We start from the raw sequence: 21,399 nt of genomic DNA on the forward strand, positions 1-21,399 counted from the left end.
ATATATCTAAGCATGGGTGCCATGTTTTTGGTTTTTTTTTAAATTCTTTCTGCCAAATCTGTTCCTTGAAGTTCACTGCCTCATGCATTTTGGGCTATTCCAGGTTGTGGTCATTGGGATTCTTATTTCCCCTTTTATACCAAGTTACAATTTCTTTCATGTTCAGAATGCCTTTCCTTACCCATGAGTTCAAAGAACCATATGTCTCAAGTTCTGTTGCTAGGGCTACCTGAGATCACCTTTCTCCCAGGGTGTTACTGCAGCACTTCAGATCATCTGAGATGCTTGAGTTGATTGGCCTCACCTGCTATAAATGGAAGGGGGCTACTGGAAGAGTGTTCACTGTGAGGGGTACATGCTCCTGGAATACATTTCATTCCCTGGTTAATCAGGCCATTTGGAGGCCTTCAGAATATGCCACAAGACCAGCATGAAGGGTTAGAAAAGTGGGGTTGGGAGTTGTTGTTTAGAGGTGGGAAGATACTGTAGGAGGCCTATGCTCTCTGTTAGATGTTTCATAGGAGGGCTTATTGCCCCTGATATTTTACTGAAACTGTTTTTATAAAATTTGTGCAATATGGTCAGAGTTTGGGATGGGCACAGTGAATAAAGACACTGTATTAAATTAAATAAAAGGACTGACAGCCTCCATTGAGATAACACTACTGGGCATTAGATATTAAGGATGCATGGGAGTGAAGGTGACCCAACTTCAGTGTGTGAGACCCTACGTGTAGCTTAAAGTGTAAGTTTCTCACACAACACCGCACAGTTCCATTCAGCTGCTTGAATATAATTTCTTTGAACTTTGTAATTCCATGCTTTATCCGTATAGCCATTTTACAGTAATTTCTTTTTGTTTGGAAGGGTCGCTTCTAGACAGGCAGCTTCTTTTAAGTCCTCTGCCAGTACAGAAAGAACTACATGTAGGCTCTGTGCCAGGAGATTGCACACCTCAGCCGAAGAAGAGTCACAAGAATACAGGAAAAGGTAAAGCTTGCATTGGCACCTTTAAATCACTTTGTTGGGTCAAATGCCATGGAAATGCCACTTTTTTTGTCAGTATACGCTAAGGGAAAATTCCTGGCATTGTTGAAGTCAAGGTCAAAATTTCCACTGTCCTCAGTGGAACCAGGAATTCACCGTGCAAGTTTATTGTAAGACACAGCACTAAATTTGCAGTTCAGTAACAAGGCAGTCACACGTTTTCATGGCTGCTGACAAAAATCTACCCAGGAACCTCTGAAAAGTAGCAAGGTGGCAAAATAGGTTCACTGACAGAGCTGTCAACAAGTTGGGAGCCTTCTATGACACTATGTTCTTCATTAATATCTCATGGCTAGAATACCAAAGGGCTGTGTGTCTCTTACATTTTATATTTCTTAGACCTTCAGTCCAGGGTTTTACTCCAAGTTGGCTGTGAAAACAGACTTAAAACAAGAAGAAATTGAAATCTACACTGAATCTGGCACTTTAAAAATAAGAGCAAATATACTGTGCCCTTACTGAATACTAAGATTACGTGTTGAGGGCAGCTTAATTGTATTAGAGTCCTCTCCCTAACATCCTATTTATCAACAGGATAACTTGCCTCAGTTACAGCATTGATATAAAGTCCTATAATCAATGTGCTGACAACTATATTCCATTTCATCAATTTGAATGGCTGTGCCCTGATGTACTCCACGGTAAATACACCAAAGACTCAGCCAATGTATGTTATGAAGGCTATAGATAGTGGAATGCGTTCTTCTTTTTCCTTTGAAGATAATGTGAAGGATTACAAACTATCCCTTTGATGCCAGTTTTGCCATCATCAAGAGAGATGTGCCCTGGAAGCAGGGTGCAGTTTAGAAAAAAAATCTTAACCTGTTTTGAATTTTTAACCTATTTCATTATTTAAAGAGATACAGCACTTGCTGAACAGTACAAGGCAGAATAATCCTGGAGCTCACATTATGAGGAAATTATACAAAGAAATAGCTTAAACAACCACACAAATAAGGGCTGGATTCAATATTCATTGAAGTAAATGGGAGTCATAGAGCTGAAGGTCAGAAGGGACCACTGGATCATCTCGTATGACCTTCTTTATATCACAGACCACAAACACCACCCAGTACCCACATACTAAGAACAACTGAAATGAGACCAAAATATTACAACCCACAGGAAATTAGATTTTTATGTGCCACAGGCAGAGAATAGAAGGGACAGAGGTACACCAGTGCTCAAGGTCCCTGCATTGGCAGGGAAATGACTAAGTGAGATATACACAGATAATCCCAGGAAGTGACACATCACATCAAACTACAGAGGAAGATAAAAAACTCCCAAGTTCCTGCCAGTCTGACCTCACATATGGTGATGAGCATGTGAGCTAGAACCAGCCAGCCAAGCACCTGAGAGAGAGATTGCTTGGGTCTGCCTCAGGTCTCTGGCTCTCCCCCCACAATATTCCATCTCCTGCCATGGCTATTCCTGATGAATTCAAGGTTCAAGGGAAGGAGAGGGGGGTGTGTGTGTGTGTGTGTGTGTGTGTGTGTGTGTGTGTGTGTGTGAAACTCTCCTAGAATACATTGGTCCCTGCTGGTGGCTGGCTGAAACCCTGAAGCATGAGCTTTAGGAACATAAGACATAAACCAGAAGTGAGCCCTTGGGCTGTTGAGGAGTTTTTTCATGGATGGTGGATTGGGTCCTAAATTCTTATTTTCTGTCATGAAAGTCATGGAAGGGGCACATTAGATCAGAAACTTTGTGAAGTTCACCTTGTTGGAATTTCCCTTGAATCAGCCCATTGGCAAGGCAAGCAGGTGTGGATTGCTTCCTGGACCATAACCATCAACAAAGAGGAAGGGGCTCCTCCTTCTAAACATGTAGATGATCTAAGATAATGAGGAGTCTTGGGAAACCTACTGAGAACCAGTGCCTCCACATTGCTCACCACCACTCCCCATTATTCTCCATGGAGGTCTGGCTGCTTCAGGAGCCTTACTCTCTACTGGTGGTTTCTCCCAACACTCTTTTCTGAGATCAGCATTATCGGGGGGGAGTGGGGAGAGAAGAAGAGAAGAGAGGGGTGCAGAATGACAAGCCTTCTCCTGACCTGGGGTGCCAACACCCCAGTTCCACAGTAGGGACATTCTTACAGTGATTCCTGACAGGTTATGCTAGATTTGCCCCTCCTGCTCACACTCCTTCAGAGGAGAATATGGTTCAGAACACTTGTACCTTAGGCATGAAGTGGGAGTGTGAACATGGCCCTCCTTCCTGTGTCTGAAGGACTGGCGGGGGGGTAGTTCATGCTACACCTTTTTACAAAGGTGCATAAGGACCACCGTTGAGCACATTACTCCTCATGACCTGGCGGCATTATGCTCACTCTTGGTTTATATGGGCAAAATGCCTCCAGCCACTGCTGTACCTCCCTAATTCACTAATCCAGCCTGAGCTATTATGGTTTTAAAGGGTGTCTTGGCCTAGATGCTGATACACATTCCCTACATGGTGTGTGGACTCAATCTGCATGAGCTCCTTACACAGCAGGAGAGGATAGGGCAGAGGATCTGCGCAGGAAGCCTGCAGAAACTGCTTCAGCCACTGGGGTGAGGCAGGCTCTACTGTGTGCTTCACTGCCTGAGGGGAGGATGTTACTGCTTTTTTTCCCCTTGGTATTTGAACAGGGTAATGGCCCAGGATTTGATCTCCAGTTCTTAGAGTTACATGCTGGTGGTTTTTGTCTTCTACAAAATATGGGATATAGATAATGATACAAATAAGAACAAACAGAAACTGAGAGAGGGGAAACCAATAATACACAAACCACAAAAGGGTAGAGAAAGGAAGGAAAGAGCCTGGATAGTCCTTAGGAAATTTGGTATTTGATTTCTGGAGATTTTGTTCTTATAATTTAACTCTATTTGCAGAATCCCTGGGCTGCCTCCTCAACTGGGGCAAATTGGCTGAGTTCCCGACTTCAGTGGGACTATTCCAGTTAATTCCCACTGAAGATCTGGCCTCATATGCTCACAGGGGAGAGAAAGCAAACAGAAGGCTCATTCATTTGCAGTTTTTAAGATGTTTGTTGTGAGATCTTGAGAGAGGGAAATGATTCACATTATAGAATCTGCACCCGGGTAATGCTGCTAATAGGACTTCCCAAGCCCTCATCTGCCTCCTGGGTATCAGTGACAATAGTAAAGCCTTGATGCTGGGTTAACCCTAAATAGTTTTCTTTTACCATACAGGACTCATGAGCAAAAGTCTGATGTAAGTGAAGAGAAGAGAATCCGGGTTGCTGCCAATTTGGCTGATGTGGAAGAAGAGCTTCGTTCAGCCAGGCTCCTTGCAAGAGAACAGCTGGATAGAGTTACCATACAAAGGATGGTACTGTAACAGAACAATTTTATTTCCTTTCCAAGCAGAACTGTAAGCTCAACTGCAGTTTAGAACTGCTTCACAGAGCCCAACAGCGGTTTGCATCTGTTAATATTTGCATATAGCTTTCAGACTAAATCTCTGACTCTGGTGCTAGATGATGCCCCTTCCCTCTGATTTTTATTTCTATCCTGTGTAATAGGTAGAAGAACAAATGGCCTTGGAAAGATACACCATTGAAGAAAGTATAAGTCGAGCTCCTGAAATTTTGGTACGACTGAGGTCTCATACTGTTTGGGAAAAAATGTCTGTGAGGCTTTACTTCACTGTACAAGGATTTCCTACCCCTGTTGTACAATGGTAAGAGTTTGCCCTTTCCAGTCCTCTAAAACTGGTGTTAAGTTTGTTTTCCATTTGTTTTCCATTTCCACAGAACTATTCAGTGTCATGTACATAATGGTCATATTAAAAACCCTTCATAATTCTCATAGATATGCTGGATAGTAGTTGTGGATACTGCAGTTAAAGGACAAACTGTAGTGTATCAAGTAAATATATATTTTAGAATGCTAATTGCAAAAAATGGTCATTAATTTAATTATAATAACCAAGCAAGTGGTAAAATACACTGAATTTTGCTAAATGGTAAATGTTTTATAACAAGACAATAATATCTAGTATCGGGTAGCTGTGTTAGTCTGTATCCACAAAAACAACAAGGAGACAGGTGGCACCTTAAAGACTAACAGATTTATTTGAGCGTAAGCTTTCGTGGGTAAAAACCCCACTTCAGATGTATGGAGTGAAAATTACATATGCAGACATAAATATACTGACACATGAAGAGAAGAGAGTTACCTCACAAGTGGAGAACCAGTGCTGACAGGGCCAATTCGATCAGGGTGGATATAGTCCACTCCCAATAACAGATAAGGAGGTGTCAATTCCAGGAGAGGCAAAACTGCTTTTGTAATGAGCCAGCCACTCCCAGTCCCTATTCAAGCCCAAATTAATGGTGTTAAATTTGCAAATGAATATATGAAAATATCTAGTCATTAAACATTGGACATTGAGAGAGAATGCCTATGCTTGATGAGATGGGAGTGCATTCTTCTGTCAGTTATATGGTGCAACCTCACTAATGGGATTAAAATGGTACAACTGGCAGGAGAATTTGGCCTTTGAAATTCATCATCAAAAGGGTTCTAGTTGGGATAAGTTATCGGGGTCTTATCAAGAATCAGAAACTGCAATAAGAGGCAATTTTCCACAAAAATCTGAGAATCAAGTTATTCTTAGGCTACAATTCAAAACAGATTTTTAGATCCTTTTGTCAACAGAAGGAAGTTGGGATCTCTTGGTTCTAGAAATTCTTATTGAAAGGAAGAGTCAGATTAACTGGTGGATTTAAAATTATAAAGATGATATCCTGGATGACAAAGCCATTTTCAGCACTTGAAAGAAACTCAGGCACATATTTTAAAAATTGGAAATGTAGCTGATAAAATATCTATTCCCTATGTCTAACATCCCCTACCACTGACTGAGCTAGAAATATGGAGTCTGATTATCAGCTCCCCTTAAGTTTCTTTTGCACCACTCCAACAGTGCAAAGAGTACTCAAAGTAATTTCAGTCAGCAGCTGAGATTCCCCTAGAATAGATGAATCATGAGCAGGTCTAGGCTTGGAATAGCCAGACATATGTCAACCCCTCCTGACACTCCTTCACCAGCATGGGGTGTGTGTGTGTGTGTGTGCCATGGTGAGCTGAAGGCATGCCAGAGTGGGAAGGGCAAAATTAGAACATCATGCTCTCAGGTGATCCTGGCCAGTACAGCAGCCCTTAGGGGACCATTATCTAGCAGTGCAAGTTGTTCTAACTCATGCAAGGGATCAGTTTGGGTGCCAGGACTGAGGAGGGCCACGTAAGTGGCATGAAGCCACCTCTCTCCTCTTTGCTAGATACCCAAAATTGCTACTTTGTTGATCTGAGAGCAGAATTTTGCCCTCAGAGTGTACTAATTAGGCCCGATTCTGACCTCATTCACAGCAGTGTAAATCAGAAGTCACTATGATGAAGATATCAGACTGTTGTGAGAACAAAATTAGGACCATAGTTTCTCTGCACTCAGCCTACCCTGTAACCCTCGCCCGCTCCATCACCTCCCTTCCAAACTGTGCAAGGCATTTTTTTTTATTTGCATGGGGCAGTAATGACCACGCACACCCTGTCTAGGGCTTTCACTACTTCTGAGTTATGTGGCCAACCTTAGCTCATGTGAATAAAAAATAACATTATGGTACCTAACCTCATATATTATCTAAGTGTACAGCATACGCAGAGAGATAGCTGTAAGATTTCTAGACTGGGCTAGACAGAACTGTAAGGTTCTGTCCTAGGGGAAGCCCAGGGGGAGAATTGTCTCAGTCACAATTCTGTCCCTGCTGCTCACCCTTTTTACGTGAAGTGACTTGTAGAGCTAATGATGATGCAACTTACTTCTGTTTATGCCAGTTAGCTCTGATGGCTAGTGGGCTGGGGAGTTCAACACACTCCCTCTCATCTCTATCCCCTCCCCACTCACCTGCTCAGTGTGGGTGTATAGCTTCACATGCACACTCCTGCCCAAACTATAACTACTTCCTTTCATTCCATTGCATGACCATGTATGGGTAGGTCATGGTCAGGCTCTCTGTATCTGTTCATGTACACAGAGAGAGCTCAGTTATTAATTCATACATCCTGATGGAATAATCTATAATTTTTACTGTGGTTTATTTATTTTTTTCTTGATTGGTAGGTATAAAAATGAGGAATTGATTTCGCCTGCAAGTGAACCGGGAAAGTACAGCATTGAAAGCAAATATGGAGTGCATATGCTGGAGATACACAGGTATATTATTCTGATGAATAACAGAATGTTATTTAGATTATGACTTTTAACTGAAATAATTTCCTGCAAATACATCTGAAAATTTCTATAATGTATTACAAAAGAGTCACAAAATACAGCACACTTAACTTCTGCTTAGCTGTTACTTTGGTTTAGGTGGCAAGATACTTCCTAAGTAGTCTGGATATGGGGTCAGTGTAATGAAAAGCTAGGGATTTCTATCATAGCACCCAAATTGTCAGCAAGAAAAAAACAAATCTAGAGGTAAGTGAACAAAAAAAAAAGATCAATTTAAAAAAACACCTCATTATAATATTTTAATCTCATCATTCTGGCAGCTAGAGTGGAACAGTTTGTTCTTCTTTAATAGTCTATTCCATCATGGCAGCAACTCTTTGTTCAGAGCTTGAAGCTTAGAAAAGTTTAGCTAGCTGTGGCTAGAAAATTCAACGGACGGTATTTGTCTCTGTTAGCAGGTTGTCATGTTTTGCTTACCTTAGCTCTTCATTGTATTTGTTTTCCTGTGATTGGGAATGGGAGAGTCCAATGGTTTCTTTAAAAAGGTTTTAAGTTCTGAAAATCTATATTTATCTATTTTAAACCATTATGTCTTGAAGACAATTTAAAAGTCATGGCATGAAAGAAAAACAAATGTTGTAACACGTGTCAGCACTCACAACCACCCCTCACTAAACCTCAGCTAGGACACAGGGTTGCAATACCGTATTTCACATATAATATATGATACTTGGTACAAGTTTTAAAAAAACCAAAAGCAACAACTGTGGATGGAACAATGGTGTCAAGACAGAAAAATAAGGGTCTAAATATTTTCATCTGTCCTTATTAATTTACCAAAAATCTGACCGCAGGCTACATTCAAACAGTTCAAATATTTGTGTGTGATATTTGACTGGCCAAATATTCACTCACCCATCCTGTCTCCAGTTGTCAGCCATAGCCCTGAGCTAGGCCAGCCAGAAGTAGAGGAACAGTAGTGCACCATGCCTTCTGCTTGAAGCAGGAAGCCCTGTCCCCAAATCTTTGGCTTCTGTGGAAAGGGATAGCTAATTCCTAATCTCCTTCCTTTGGCTCCAGTGAATAGTGGAGAAATTTATTCCTGTCTAGGAGACTTCCACAATAGCCATTGGGCTCTGCCCACTTATCTTTATTCTTTATTCCCCCTCCTGGATGAGGGAGGAAACTATTAGCCTCCTCCCACATCTTCAGAATTCAGTTTGCTGGCCACTTCCCACACCCTTTAAGGGCTCAGATCATGGCTGACCCATACCATCTGTCCTGGCCCTTTGGGTGTTAGGGAAGGCTGGTGAGAGACACAGGCAGCCTGTCCAGAAGTGAGAATGGAAAAACTCTTCCATTGCTATTTGGGAGAGTGAGAGTGGTTGCTAGTGAGTGATGTTTGGATGACTGAGTGCCAGTGGGTGGCACCTCGGGTGAGTGTGATGGTACCTGGGTTCCTTTGTTGGTGCCAGCAGGTGGCTGTGTGCATGAGTGTGGGTATGGTTGCCTGTGAGTAGCATGGGGGTGAGTGGAGTAGTTTTATGAGTGTCTTTTGTTGTGCCGGTGGAGGGATGTCCAGGGAATATGGGTGGATGTGTTGGTGCCTGGCTGGGAGGGTGCTTGTTGTTGATCTCCTCCCCAAATATTTCCCCCCTCTTGTCCCTACCAGGCACCGACAGCCACCCACTCCCTCAAAGGCATCCATACCTACTCACACTCACCCAGACACACCAACAGAGTCATTGACTGGCACCCACAAAGGCTCCCACATCCACTCATATTCACCCTCTGGCATTCCCCCTTGCCTAGCCACCAGCCACTGGAACCTATGCCCATCCATACTCACCCAGACACACCCACACTTATCCAAACAGCTAACCCCTGGCACCCATACACTCACTTCATCTTTCCTATTCTTTGCCAATACATTCTTTTCCAAGTGAAGCTTCCCAACTTCTCCCTCAATTATTCACCTTTTCCTTGTTTAACAGTTGTTTGCCAAAACGATCCTGTCTAATTGGCGCAGCTTCATGACCGATTCTAACTCCGAGGCATACATTGTCTTGAACTAACATTTCTAAACTCCACTAAGCTACTTTATTACCGCTTTCTTTCATGTGAAACTGGTTTGTGGACTGTATGAAAATGATAGAAATATGACATGCACAAGACCCTTCTTGAATTGTGAGATGATTGTCATAAAATTGTGGCTGAGTTACGGACAAGCCATGGAAAATTGTGGAAAAGTAATAATGGACCTTGTTATTTGTGCTAATAAAGTCCATTATTACTTTTCTGCTATTTTCTGCTGTTGGCCACCCGAGGCTGAGAGTGGGGGCTCCCGCTGTGGGCTGCCCAGGGCTCTGGATGTCAGCCCCACACACAATGTAGCTCCCGCTGTCAAAATTCAATGGAAGCCTAATATTGCAGAATACGCAATTTCTGCAATATCGCAAGTTAAGTAGGGCCTTAGACATGCAAGAAATAAAAGCCCACTTTGATATTATTAGCTATACCTTTTTAATACAAAAAAATCCTGCCTATTTCTTGTATTTGGAAGGAAAAAAAAGATGTGATATAGTCCTTAAAATGGAAGATCCAATTATCTGAAATGTGCATAAATTTTTTTTGGATATAGAACAGCTAAGATCATTTACCTAGCCGCTTCTGTACTCTTCTCAGCTGTCCATACCAAAGTGCTGAGCTACATGTCATCTGAGCTGTGGTCACTTTTAAAATGGCTTTGGAATTTCTTGGCTGTCTTCTTAGCACTTCTCCGAGGCTTATGTAGTGAACTTTTACTTATGATGCAAGTGTGACATTTATTCCTATGAATATACTGGGTGTTTCTTGTCCCCAAATAGAAAAATTCTTGAGATGCCAAAAACAGAGCATCACCTCATTTTAAAAGTGTAACTGGAAACTTTCATCTGCCCATTTATCTCAGAGGACTCACAACCTGTACAGTAATCCAGATCAGCTTCATAGCTCCGTCTCAGATTTTTAAGACATCCTTTGGTCAATTTACCATATCTTCTGGATTCACATGACACAACCCTTTTCATATACTGTTGATTTCTAGCAGCTTGGAGGGGTCTTACACTAGCCTTTCACCATTGGGGACCTGAGTTCAAGTTCTGTCTTGAGTAATAAAGACAAATGGTATTGATGGTTGCATTGTAATTCTAACTTGTGCACTTCCCCAAATCCCATTTCACAATTCTCAGAAACATAGGAATTGCCATACTGCATCAGGCCACTGGTCCATCTAGTCCAGTATCCTATATCTGACAGCGGGCAATACCAGATGTTTCAGAAGAAGGAGCAATAAACGGTTTAGGGGACAGCTATGGAATAGCCTACCTATAGGGGAAATTTCTTCTTTACCCCAACCAATTAGCAACTGCAGTATGCCTTGGACCATATAGGTTTATGTCCCTTCTATTTCTGTAACCTATCTAATGTAAGTGTGGATGTTCTCAATTATCAGTATAAAAGTCCTATTCTTGTGTTCATCTGATTAAGCTTCTGTGATATCACACAGCAATGTGTTCCCAAGGTCATTATAAAGTATTTTCTTTTCACTCTTTAAAACTTCTGCTTTTTTATTTCATTGAATGTCCCCTTGTTCTTGCAATAGGAGAAATTGGATCATTTCCCTATACTAGTCATTAATTTTATGTCTTTATTATGCCCCCTAGATGGGCCTCCTTAGTTAAGACAGAAGGCCAATCTTTTCAATATTTCTTCATATGGAAGTCTTTCCTTGCCTCTGATGATTCTTTTCTCCTGGCTCTAAACAGGCTCTGTTTCTGTTCTATTTGTTTGAGCTAGGATGAACACAGTATTCCAGATGCATGTGTACCACTGATTTATATAATGGTAGACTATATTTTCTGTATTATTTGTATCCCATTCCTTATACATTCTTTTTTACTGCTGTTGCACCTTTACTTCTACTGATCAATGGTTTTTGTTATTGTCCACAGTAACATGTAGGTCTCTCCTCTAACTGTTTACAGTTAATTTAGACACCACAATGTTTGTGAGTAGGTCAAAAGATTTCTTCCAGCATGGATGCTTTTGTCAAAACTGTATGATTGAATTGGAGCTCCTGAGGATATGGCTTTTGTGTGAGAAAGCAGTGTCTCTGTAGGAACACTACTTCCCTCAATCAAGTTAGCTATGTTGAGGAAACCCTCAGCGGTGTGGGCATCTTGTTGGCATAACTATGCTGGGCAAGTACTGATGTAACTATTTTGATACATAGCTTTTTACTGTAGAAAGGCCTCAGATTTCCCAGGCTCCTTGTGGGGTGGTGCAGTTAGACACTGCCTCATACGCAGGGTGTAGAGGTCAGGCTTTATCTAGCCTTTTGTTAGGTCCCTCGCTCCAGCATGATTGCTGCAGTCCTTGTTTAAGGAAGGTCTAGAACTGCAATAGCAGAGGGCTTGAGAGAGCATCAGCAGATTTGTGTGGTGGTGAGGGGAAGACTGCATTCAGCTGCGTAAGCCCTGCTGCAGTAAGCCTAACTCTACCAGAGCTCCCAGTTTCCAACTTCTACAAGTATTGCTTTAAAAAATAAAACAGAACCCCAAAAAACTTGTGTAAGTATCTTGCCTGTACAAATGTCACTGCACGACAGGTGAGGTACTAGTACAGATACATTTTGGTACAATAGATTAAATGCTTTATGCTCTTCTAGATTTAATACTAAGAGGGAGGAATGCCATCCCTTGTGCTGTAGCCAGGTACTATAGGAAGAACAATCAGTGTGTAAGTATGTGGGGTGTGACTGCAGGGCCCAAAAGTCATGTTGGAAGGCAGGGTTCTGAACTGCAGAGCATCAGGTGGCAGGCTGTTGCTCAGAGGAGGCTCTAGCGCCTATGGGATGGAATGCTTGAATAATAATAATGTCTAATTGTTAAATATCCCACTGCTTGAATACAAAGAATGGCACAGGCACAGAACTACAGGTGAGTTCCCATCCTAGCACATACAAGCTGAGCTGCAATAGCTAAGAAATATGGAGTGAGGTAAAAGACAAAATGACTGACCAAGGACCATGTTGTGGCTACTCCTGCAGTGAAAGAAGGACAGAAGGACCATGAAACTTCATGAGTTCAATTTGGTAGCATTTCTGACAAAAATCTTCCTTCATGAGGGAGGCAGTTAGTGGAGGAGGCTATAGAGGGGACTGCAAACACCATAGGGGCTGTTATGCTCTCCAGCCACACCCCTTCTCACACCCTCCTCCAGCACAGCACTGACATGCCTCCTAAACTGGGAGCATGGATAAAGCTGTTGTACTAGCATAGCAAAACTGAAACACAGTGCACTCCAACTCTGGCCCTTCCGACCCTCAGCCACCCCTGCCATGCCACCTATACTGGGAAGCAGGTATCAAAATCTTACGCTGGGTCTGCGCTGACTGGAGAACCATCCGTTTCCCCAGCTCCATACTAGAGGAAGAGCTGATTAAAATAAAGCGTGTGTGTGGGGGAGGGCCCAGGGGAGGGAGTTTGGAAAAATTTTGTGGGCCCTCCCATCTCCATTGTCCACATTTTGAAAGTTAGCAGAACTTTAACCATCTCTACCAGAGGGTATCTCTGGGGACCATCTACAGCCTTTTATGCCAGGGCAACGGAAAAGGTCCTTAGCATAGGAGAGACTCAGGACAACTGAATTCATACCGAAAGTGGGTGTCTTTAACCAAATGCATGGTTACTACAGTCTCCATTCTGTTTTTGACATGGGTTGAAATGAATGACAATTCAAGCAAAAATGTTATTTCACTCTTCACTCCTGTGGTGCAATCTATACTAGCCAGACGGATGAACGTGTGCATTTTAAATGTACATATCTGCCAGTGTAAAGGTCCAAGTGCAAAAATTAACACTCAAGAACATGATAAAGATTCAGGGCAGTTTTACCTTTACACAAACTATCATTATCTTGGGACAGACCTAATTCTGCACTCCCATCTCATGCTATTGAAGATAAACTGTATGCATTTCATCTGACCTTTTCAAAGTTTAGGAAATACATTCTTGACCAGAAAATTAGGATAACTGATGAAGAAACCACTCCCCAGCCTCTGTAGACACCAAGAATCCACCATAATTTTTACACAAGATCCCGTATACCTTGGACTATCACTTAGGAAATTTAGTTTTGTTCAGATGTCCAACCAGATGCATTCAATAAAACTGATAGTTTGCTCACTGATATTGAATCTTAGGGCCTTATTCAAAGGTGAATAATTAGGAGCTGGTGTAATTTGCACCTTTTTCTGGCCTCCCTCAAAGTACAAGTTAAACCAACATGATGTGTAACTTACACTCACTGACCACCTTACACATTACCTTGATTGTGGCCCACTGAATCTAAAGACATTCAAAGGTCTCTCTGCACTGCATTCAGCTGTGTGATTGCAGCTTGAATAAGCATACCTGCCTTAGCTTTAATCTAGCTAGCCCGGCTGAAAATAGCAGTGAAGATGCAGCAGTATAGGCTTTAGCACAGGCTAGGGAATGTGTGTATGTATTCAATATCATGGGCAGGCATGTACAGTCCATGCTGAAGTCCATGCCACTGTGTCTTCACTACTATAGTTTTAGCCATGCTAACTAGATTAAAGCTAGCACGGTTATACCTATCTGAGTTGCAATCACACCTTCACTTGCAGTGTAGATGTATCCTAAACTGGTGTAACTCATATGAGGCAGAGCTAGATAAGAGAGACATAGCCGGAAATGGTCAACTGTCAAATTTCAAAGTAGTAGTCTCTAGCAAATGTGTAGACCTTATCTTCAAGTTACAAATTGCACAGAAGCTGGATTGTGTCATAAATCATTCCTATTTATATTAATATAAATATGTCTTTCGCATGTTTACATAAAACTGAAGAAACCTGTATGTACATATAAGCTCAAGTAGCTTCCCTCCACTGAGGGTATGTCTACACTTTGAACTGGAAGTGTAAATACTGGCTCAAGGAGACTTACCCACTGTAGCTCTGAGCGATCATACTAAAAATAGAGCGTAGCTCTGGCAGGGCGAGCAGTAGGTGGGGCTAGTCACCTGAGGTACATCCTTACTGTCTTGGACAGGATTGTACTCAGGGTGGCTAGCCCCTTCCACCGCTTGTGTAGCCATGGCTACACTGTAATTGTTGTGTGCTAGCTCAATCACAGCTCGCATGGGTATGTATCCTTGAGATGAGAGTTGCACCCCCAGCTATAAGAGTAGATTTATTCTAATCTAATGGAAATTTGTCAGCTTGAAATCTAACCAGTTTCAAAAATTGAATGATTAGTAGAGCTAGTGAATAACCAGCTTTTTGGATCAGTGGCTGAACTGCTGAATAGGAAAAAACAAACCAAAACAAAAAGCAGTTTAGATCTATCTAAAATAAGCCTTGTTCAATTTTTCAGGCATAATGAAAAACTTGAAAATTTTTGTTTTGGGGTCAAACAAAACATTTTCTTTGACCCTAAATGTTTATTTCCCAAGGTTGTTTACCTTTATAAAGTGTATTTTAAAATAAAATTGAGTGAAATTCCAAAATTAATCACTTTACAAAACAAGAAGTTGAAATGACTTGTGTCAGAAATCCTAAACGAACCAGTTTGACATTTCTTAATTTTTTTGTGTTTGACTGACACAGTTTGCCGAAATTGACTTGAATTTGAGAGTTGTTTTGGTGGAACCAATGGAAAAAATGATTTTTACAATTTTTTTGGCCCAGCTCTAATTATTAGTAGTAAAAATACTTCACCCACCCAAATCCCCTACCAATACTACTGATTTTAAATCACATTGCTATTTTTATAAATGTTTTTTCTGTCCTTTTGTTGTGTGAAAGACTTTCACAAACAGGAGAAACTATTATGGGATAAATTCTTATCACAGAACAAGCCGATCAACTGGGGGTTGTACATGTGTAACTGAGAGCAGAATTTGAGACAGTATGTTTATGTATTCATTTGAAAAATTAATCAAACATCTCACTGTGCTTTCTTATTTCATGGAAACAATCCTGCATTTCTTGCATTCTGATTTGAGTCAAACAAAGGTTTGAGTGGCAAAGGAAGATAGGATGGGGCCCTACATCAGTTTAAAAAAGACATTTCTACAGTTTCCTGATTATTTGCATGCCATATGGTGGTAACTAAATAAATCATGGTTCTGAATTCTGTGTAATTTTGAAAACTAGTAATGTTTATTAACTGGTTACCAGTAATCAAATACATCCCACTAATACAGTGGTTCTCAAACTGTGGGTTGGGACACCAAAGTGGATTGGGACCCCATTTTCATGGAGTTGCCAGGGCTGGCTTAGACTTGCTGGGGACCGGGGTTAAAGCCCAAGCCTCACTGCCTAGGGCTGAAGCTCGAGGGCTTCAGCCTTGGGTGGTGGGGCTCAGGTTACAGGCTTCAGCTTTGCCCCCACGCCTGCTTGGTGCAGCAGGGCTTGGGTTCTCCCCCGACCCAGGACAACAGGGGAGGGGAGGAGCTTTGCCCCGCTTCAGTCCCCCCTCCTGGGGTTGTGTAGTAGTTTTTGTTGTCAGAAGGGGGTCTCAGTGCAGTGAAATTTGAGAACCTCTGCACTAATAGGTACAAAAGCAAATGCTGAGTAAAGATGACGAATCCACTATTTTTAAAGTGGTATTTGGTTAAAAGTTATCCTTTTGATATATTATCACTTGATCCTCCAGTTATCAGTACTAAGTCAAATAAAAATGTTTAAATAATAATGAAAGCAAAGAAATCTAAGATTAAAGCTCTCAGTTCATTCTTTGCTTGTTTCATTATACCAAGGCATTGTGGCAGTGGGTTGTGAAAAGAGTGTGAATCCTATATCCCACGTAAGTTTCAATGCTTAGGCATTGGGTGGGTTAAGAGAGTGGAAAATTTATTGCAGGTTTTCCTTGCTTTTGACATTTTGCATCACACTGTTTAATGTTATTTTATACTGATAATTTTATATTTTTTCCTGTGTTTCTTATAAAGTTTAAGTACAGAAATAATACATTAATAAGCTAAGAATTAATGTCCAAAGTTTCATGAGACCAGATACCATAGCAAAGGATCAGTTAAACTTTAGATATATTTGTGAACAATTATTGGTTTATATTTTGAACGTGTATTAAAAAACATCTATTGTGAGTTAAAATTTGCTTAATTTGTTTTCCCAGCATACAATATTTTACCGTAACCCTACAGTGCTGTCATGTTTAGGGCACTATCCTGGGCTTTTGTGGTAACACAAGCCAGTCTCAGGGTTTGTTGTTGTGTCGGATAATTAATTGTAAAATATACTCTGTATTTTTCCACTTTGTTTTGTAAAATGCATGGCTGAAGATCTGCCTTTAGGGGGTGCTGTGAGCCCTATACATTTATAGTGATGTAATTCCATTGCTCCACCCATCATCTCGTCATATTTACTCTCACCAAAAGGCAAATTTTCTGAAAATAAGCGGGATGGGTTGTTCCACTTTGTGGCATATCACAGTCCAGAGTATATGACAAGGCTCAAAAGCAAGTGTGTGACATGCCTGCTACGTGAGCAACACCCATGCTGTATGCCACAAAATCTGTAATCCTCTTGGGTACTTTGCATCAAACTTTTTTCAGTTTGTTCTGTTCTTTCACACTTGGTGTCCATAATCTTGTAGCCATATTTTTATCCATTTCATCTGAGAGTTTCCAGGATGATACCAAATTATTCTTCTCAGATGAAAGTGAATGCAGGCATGTGCAGTGTTGCTTCTTAAAAGTCATGGTCTCCAATAATGACAGGTTTCAGAGGAGCAGCCGTGTTAGTCTGTATTCGCAAAAAGAAAAGGAGTACTTGTGGCACCTTAGAGACTAACAAATTTATTTGAGCATAAGCTTTTGTGAGCTACAACATCCGATGAAGTGAGCTGTAGCTCACGAAAGCTTATGCTCAAATAAATTTGTTGGTCTCTAAGGTGCCACAAGTACTCGGTCTCCAATAAATGGACTGAAATTCTCTTAATTTGCACAAAGTCCTCAGATCATGAACATACACACGTCATGTATGTTTACATAAAATTTATTTTTACGCAACCAAAATACAAAGAGCTATTCTCTTTTCCCTTACCATAACTTTACATCAGTGTAATTCCACTGGAGTTACTCCTGTTTGACCTCGGTGTAAAAAGAATCAGGCCCATTGTCCTTGGATGTGAAAGTTTGCAATGGAATCTTAACACGAACAGATATGCAAACATGTTGCCAGTTCCACATCAAAGAAGGCTCTGGAGAGTGAGCTATTCCACCATTGGACCCTCTGCTGCTGCACTAAGGAACCTTTAAAAAAATAAAGTTGGTTGTTCCTTAATCAGCTTCTTTTCTTAAATAAAAAAATATCAGGTCAAACCCATTTGTCTATAGCAGTATTAGGCCAGATTCCCTGGACTGCTCTGTTACCTATGTGCAAATGTAAGCGGGGGAACAGTCCCACTCTTGTGGGGAACTTTCCTGGCTTCTGCACTACCCCGGTGAAGTGGGCTAGCGAAAGGATCTGAGTCCTCGCTCCCACTTCTTTTACCCAGTGGCCTCCCTGCCCTTGAGGACTCCCCTTCCACTCTCTTGTCTGGCAGAGTCCTCGTAACCCCAACAAGGCTGGGCCCAGGATTCCTGGGGGAGCTCGACCCCCCAGTCCTGCTGTGGTCACCTAAAACAGGGGCTAGGGTGTCCCCACTCCGGGGTACCCTCTCTCTGCACTGGGCACTTCTCTGACCCCCTGACCATTGCATACAAGTTAAAGCAAATGCAAGATATTTAATCAACAATTAATTTTAAAAAGAATAAGGAAAAATGGGAAAGGTTAAAGGAAACGCATCAACCCGCTCTGTGGCAGGGAACATCACAAACAGCGTCTCTGGAACGTCCGGGCAGTTCACAGTCTGTTCCCTGCAAGTCCCAGGCCTTCTTCTCAGGCCCTGGCTGTGCTGCAGGGATGCTGTGGTTTGGACGCTTGCTCTGGTGGTGACCACAAGCTCTTGGGCTCTAAGTGGTGGGACCCTTCTTCCCAGTGTCGCCCCTGCCCTGTCGGAGTTATGATCCAAGCCTGGCCTGCAGAGCCTCTTGGCTGAGGCATCTCTCTGTGCTGGGCCTGCTGCCCAGGGTCCCCCTTGCTCTCCCCAGCTGCTCACCGCACCCAGCTCCAGACTGCTCCAGCCCCAGCGGCACCACTCTGTCTCGGCACTGCTGCTGCTGCTCTGCCTCCAGCTCCCTGGGCTGCTTCTTTGGCCCCTCTGCCTCTGGTTGCTACAGCTCTGCTCCCAGGACAGGTCTGCTCTGCAGGCTGCTTCTGTGACTCTGCTCCCAGCACTGACCTGCTTCGTGGGCTTCTTTTCTGGCCCCTCTGGCTCTGCCACAGCTCTGCTCCCCAGCTCAGCTTGGGCCCCGGCTTTCTCCTCAGCTAGGCCCCACTCTGTCTAACCCAGGCAATTCCAGCTCACACGGAGGACGGGACCTCCCTGGCATCTTGACTCCCTGATTAGCCTGCTCGCCCTATCATTCAGGCTGTCCTGGAGCATTGGCCTCTCCCCATTGTTCCTGGGGGCTGTCAGTCTCAGCGTCCTGATTCCCCATCGACCCTTCTCTCTTTTTAGTACTGGGAGCTAGCAACTAAAACACCCCCACTGAATGTTAGTAAGGGTGCAAACCAACAGTCCCCTTACACAAAGGGAAAAGAAACTGCTTGCAATTCCCTGCAATGTGATATATGCCATCATGTGCTAGAAATGCCCCTCTGCCATGTACATGGGTCCAACCGGACAGTCTCTATGCAGAAGAATAAATGGACCCAAATCTGACATCAGGAATTATAACATTCAAAAACCAGTCGGACAACACTTCAGTCTCCGTTGTCACTCAATAACAGACCTAAAAATGGCATTTCTTCAACAATAAAACTTCAAAAACAGACTCCAACGTGAAACTGCAGAACTGGAATTAATTTGCAAACTGGACATCATCAAATTAGGCCTGAATAAAGACTGGGAGTGGTTGGGTCATTACAAAACCTAATTTCCCCCATACTAATTTCCCCTTACTGTTACTCACACCTTCTTGTCAACTGTTTGAAATGGGCCACTCTCATTACCACTACAAAAGTAATTTTTCCTTCCTTGGTATCCTATTGTTAATTGAATTGTCTCGTTAGACTGACCTCTCACTTGGTAAGGCAACTCCCATCTTTTCATGTGCTGTGTATTTATAGTTGCTACTGTATTTTCCACTCCATGCATCTGATGAAGTGGGTTCTAGCCCATGAAAGCTTATGCCCAAATAAATTTGTTAGTCTCTAAGGTACCACAAGGACTCCTCGTTGTTTTTGCTGATACAGACTAACACGGTTACCACTCTGAAACCTGCTGGGGATAACTCTGTAGAAGGGGAATCCCAGCAGGAATAGTGTTGATGTAGATGTCTGCTACATCTCTCTTCCCTCAATACCTGACACAGGAGGCTTGGAGGACGGGGGGCTGGGAGGAGGGTGTGAAAGGTGTGTGTGAGAGAAGTAGGGAGAAAGAATGGTCAGAGTGTGATGTACTCCAGCTATCCACATCTGGGGGATGGTTCCCTGGAGAACATTGCTAGCTTGCTTCCCCTCAGGGCTCTAACCTGTGACAGGGCTGGGACTGAGGCAGACAATTAGGGAGTCATTACCACCTGGTTGCCCTCCCGCCCCAAGTGAGTTTAGAAAAGAATCTGGTTCTCTTTGTTTTTGAGTGGAACCCTTCTCTATCACATCCTGGATTCTAGCTTCAGGCAAGCAGCACACTTCTCAAGTCTCCCGGTCTGGTCAGCAGATGGATGACTCCGTCCACCTTAGGAGGGAGTCCCTGACCTTCACCGCCCATCTCCTCCTCTTGGGAGTCGTGGTCATGGAACCCCCCATCCCTAGGATGATGCATCTCATGCCTTCTGGTCGATGAGGTCCCTTTCTGATACCTTCCCTCAGAGGGCTCTTCCAAATCCTTCTCCGCAATAGTAGCTGTGGAGAGAGCCTCAAAACAGTTTCACACCTCTATCTGCATTGGGGGTACATAGGTTTTCCTCTTTCTTCTTCTGGAGGTCAACTGCTGCCAATATTCTTCCCAATTCTGTACTGCACACTCTGATTCTTCGGCATGTTTTGCTTCCAGAACCAAACACTGACTTCTATCCAGAAAATCTTCATTTTCTCTGATGCACCGCAGGGTTGATACCTGGTTCTCTAGTCCTCTAACCTTCTTCTCTTCCAATATACAGACCAGCTTGCACTTTGTACATACGAAGTCGCTCCTGTCCTCTGGTAGAAAGACAAACATGGCACATCCTATGCAGGTCACAACAGCTGATCGCTCACTGTCCATGTCTTCCTTCTAAGAGGCTCCTCAGTGTTGTATGTACTACTCACAGGAGCCTGAAAGACAGAAACACTCTGCAAACTCCCCCCCAAGACAAACTCCCTCTGTTTGCCTGACCTCGGTTCGCTGCTCACTCGGTTCACAACTGGCTGCCTTTTTATAAGGCTGCTGGCTTGAAGCAGGTGGCCTGGCTCAAAGCCTTTCCTTCAATCAACCACTCAAGGCCCACCTGGAACAAAGCACTCCCAGTTCACACTTTTCAATCAAACACCTACACAGTCAAACAGTCACACTATTCGAACAAACAAGCACATGATCAAACAGTCACACTATTTGAACAAACAAGCACACGGTCAAACAAATGTTCTGCAGAAAAAAACAAGCACACAGTCAAACAGTCACACTATTCAAACAAACAAGTACATGGTCAAACAGATGCAGAAAAGGACCTGGGGATTTCGGTGAACAAGAAGCTGGATATGAGTCAACAGTGTGCCTTGTTGCCAAGAAGGCCCATGGCATATTGGGGTGTATTAGTAGGAGCATTGCCAGCAGATCAAGGGAAGTGATTATTCCCCTCTGTTCGGCCCTGGTGAGGCCACACTTGAAGTATTGTGTCCAGTTTTGGTCCCTCCACTACAGAAGGGATGTGGACAAATTGGAGAGAGTCCAGCAGAGGGCAACGAAAATGATTAGGGGGCTGGGGCACATGACT

The 21,399-nt window shown here is 42.8% G+C and overlaps 1 protein-coding gene across 1 annotated transcript in view; it reads left to right on the plus strand.

Moving 5' to 3' along the window:
- Window positions 1-21,399, plus strand: part of MYOM2 (myomesin 2) — a 114,295-nt gene that overhangs the window by 7,897 nt on the left and 84,999 nt on the right. The window contains exons 3-6 of the mRNA XM_043510349.1: window positions 868-990; window positions 4,248-4,386; window positions 4,580-4,737; window positions 7,180-7,272. Coding sequence (XP_043366284.1) covers window positions 868-990; window positions 4,248-4,386; window positions 4,580-4,737; window positions 7,180-7,272 — 513 coding nt within the window. The remainder of the gene's footprint in view (window positions 1-867; window positions 991-4,247; window positions 4,387-4,579; window positions 4,738-7,179; window positions 7,273-21,399) is intronic.

Source organism: Dermochelys coriacea, chromosome 3 (assembly GCF_009764565.3).
Source record: "Dermochelys coriacea isolate rDerCor1 chromosome 3, rDerCor1.pri.v4, whole genome shotgun sequence".
In the NCBI taxonomy this organism is placed as follows: domain Eukaryota; kingdom Metazoa; phylum Chordata; order Testudines; family Dermochelyidae; genus Dermochelys; species Dermochelys coriacea.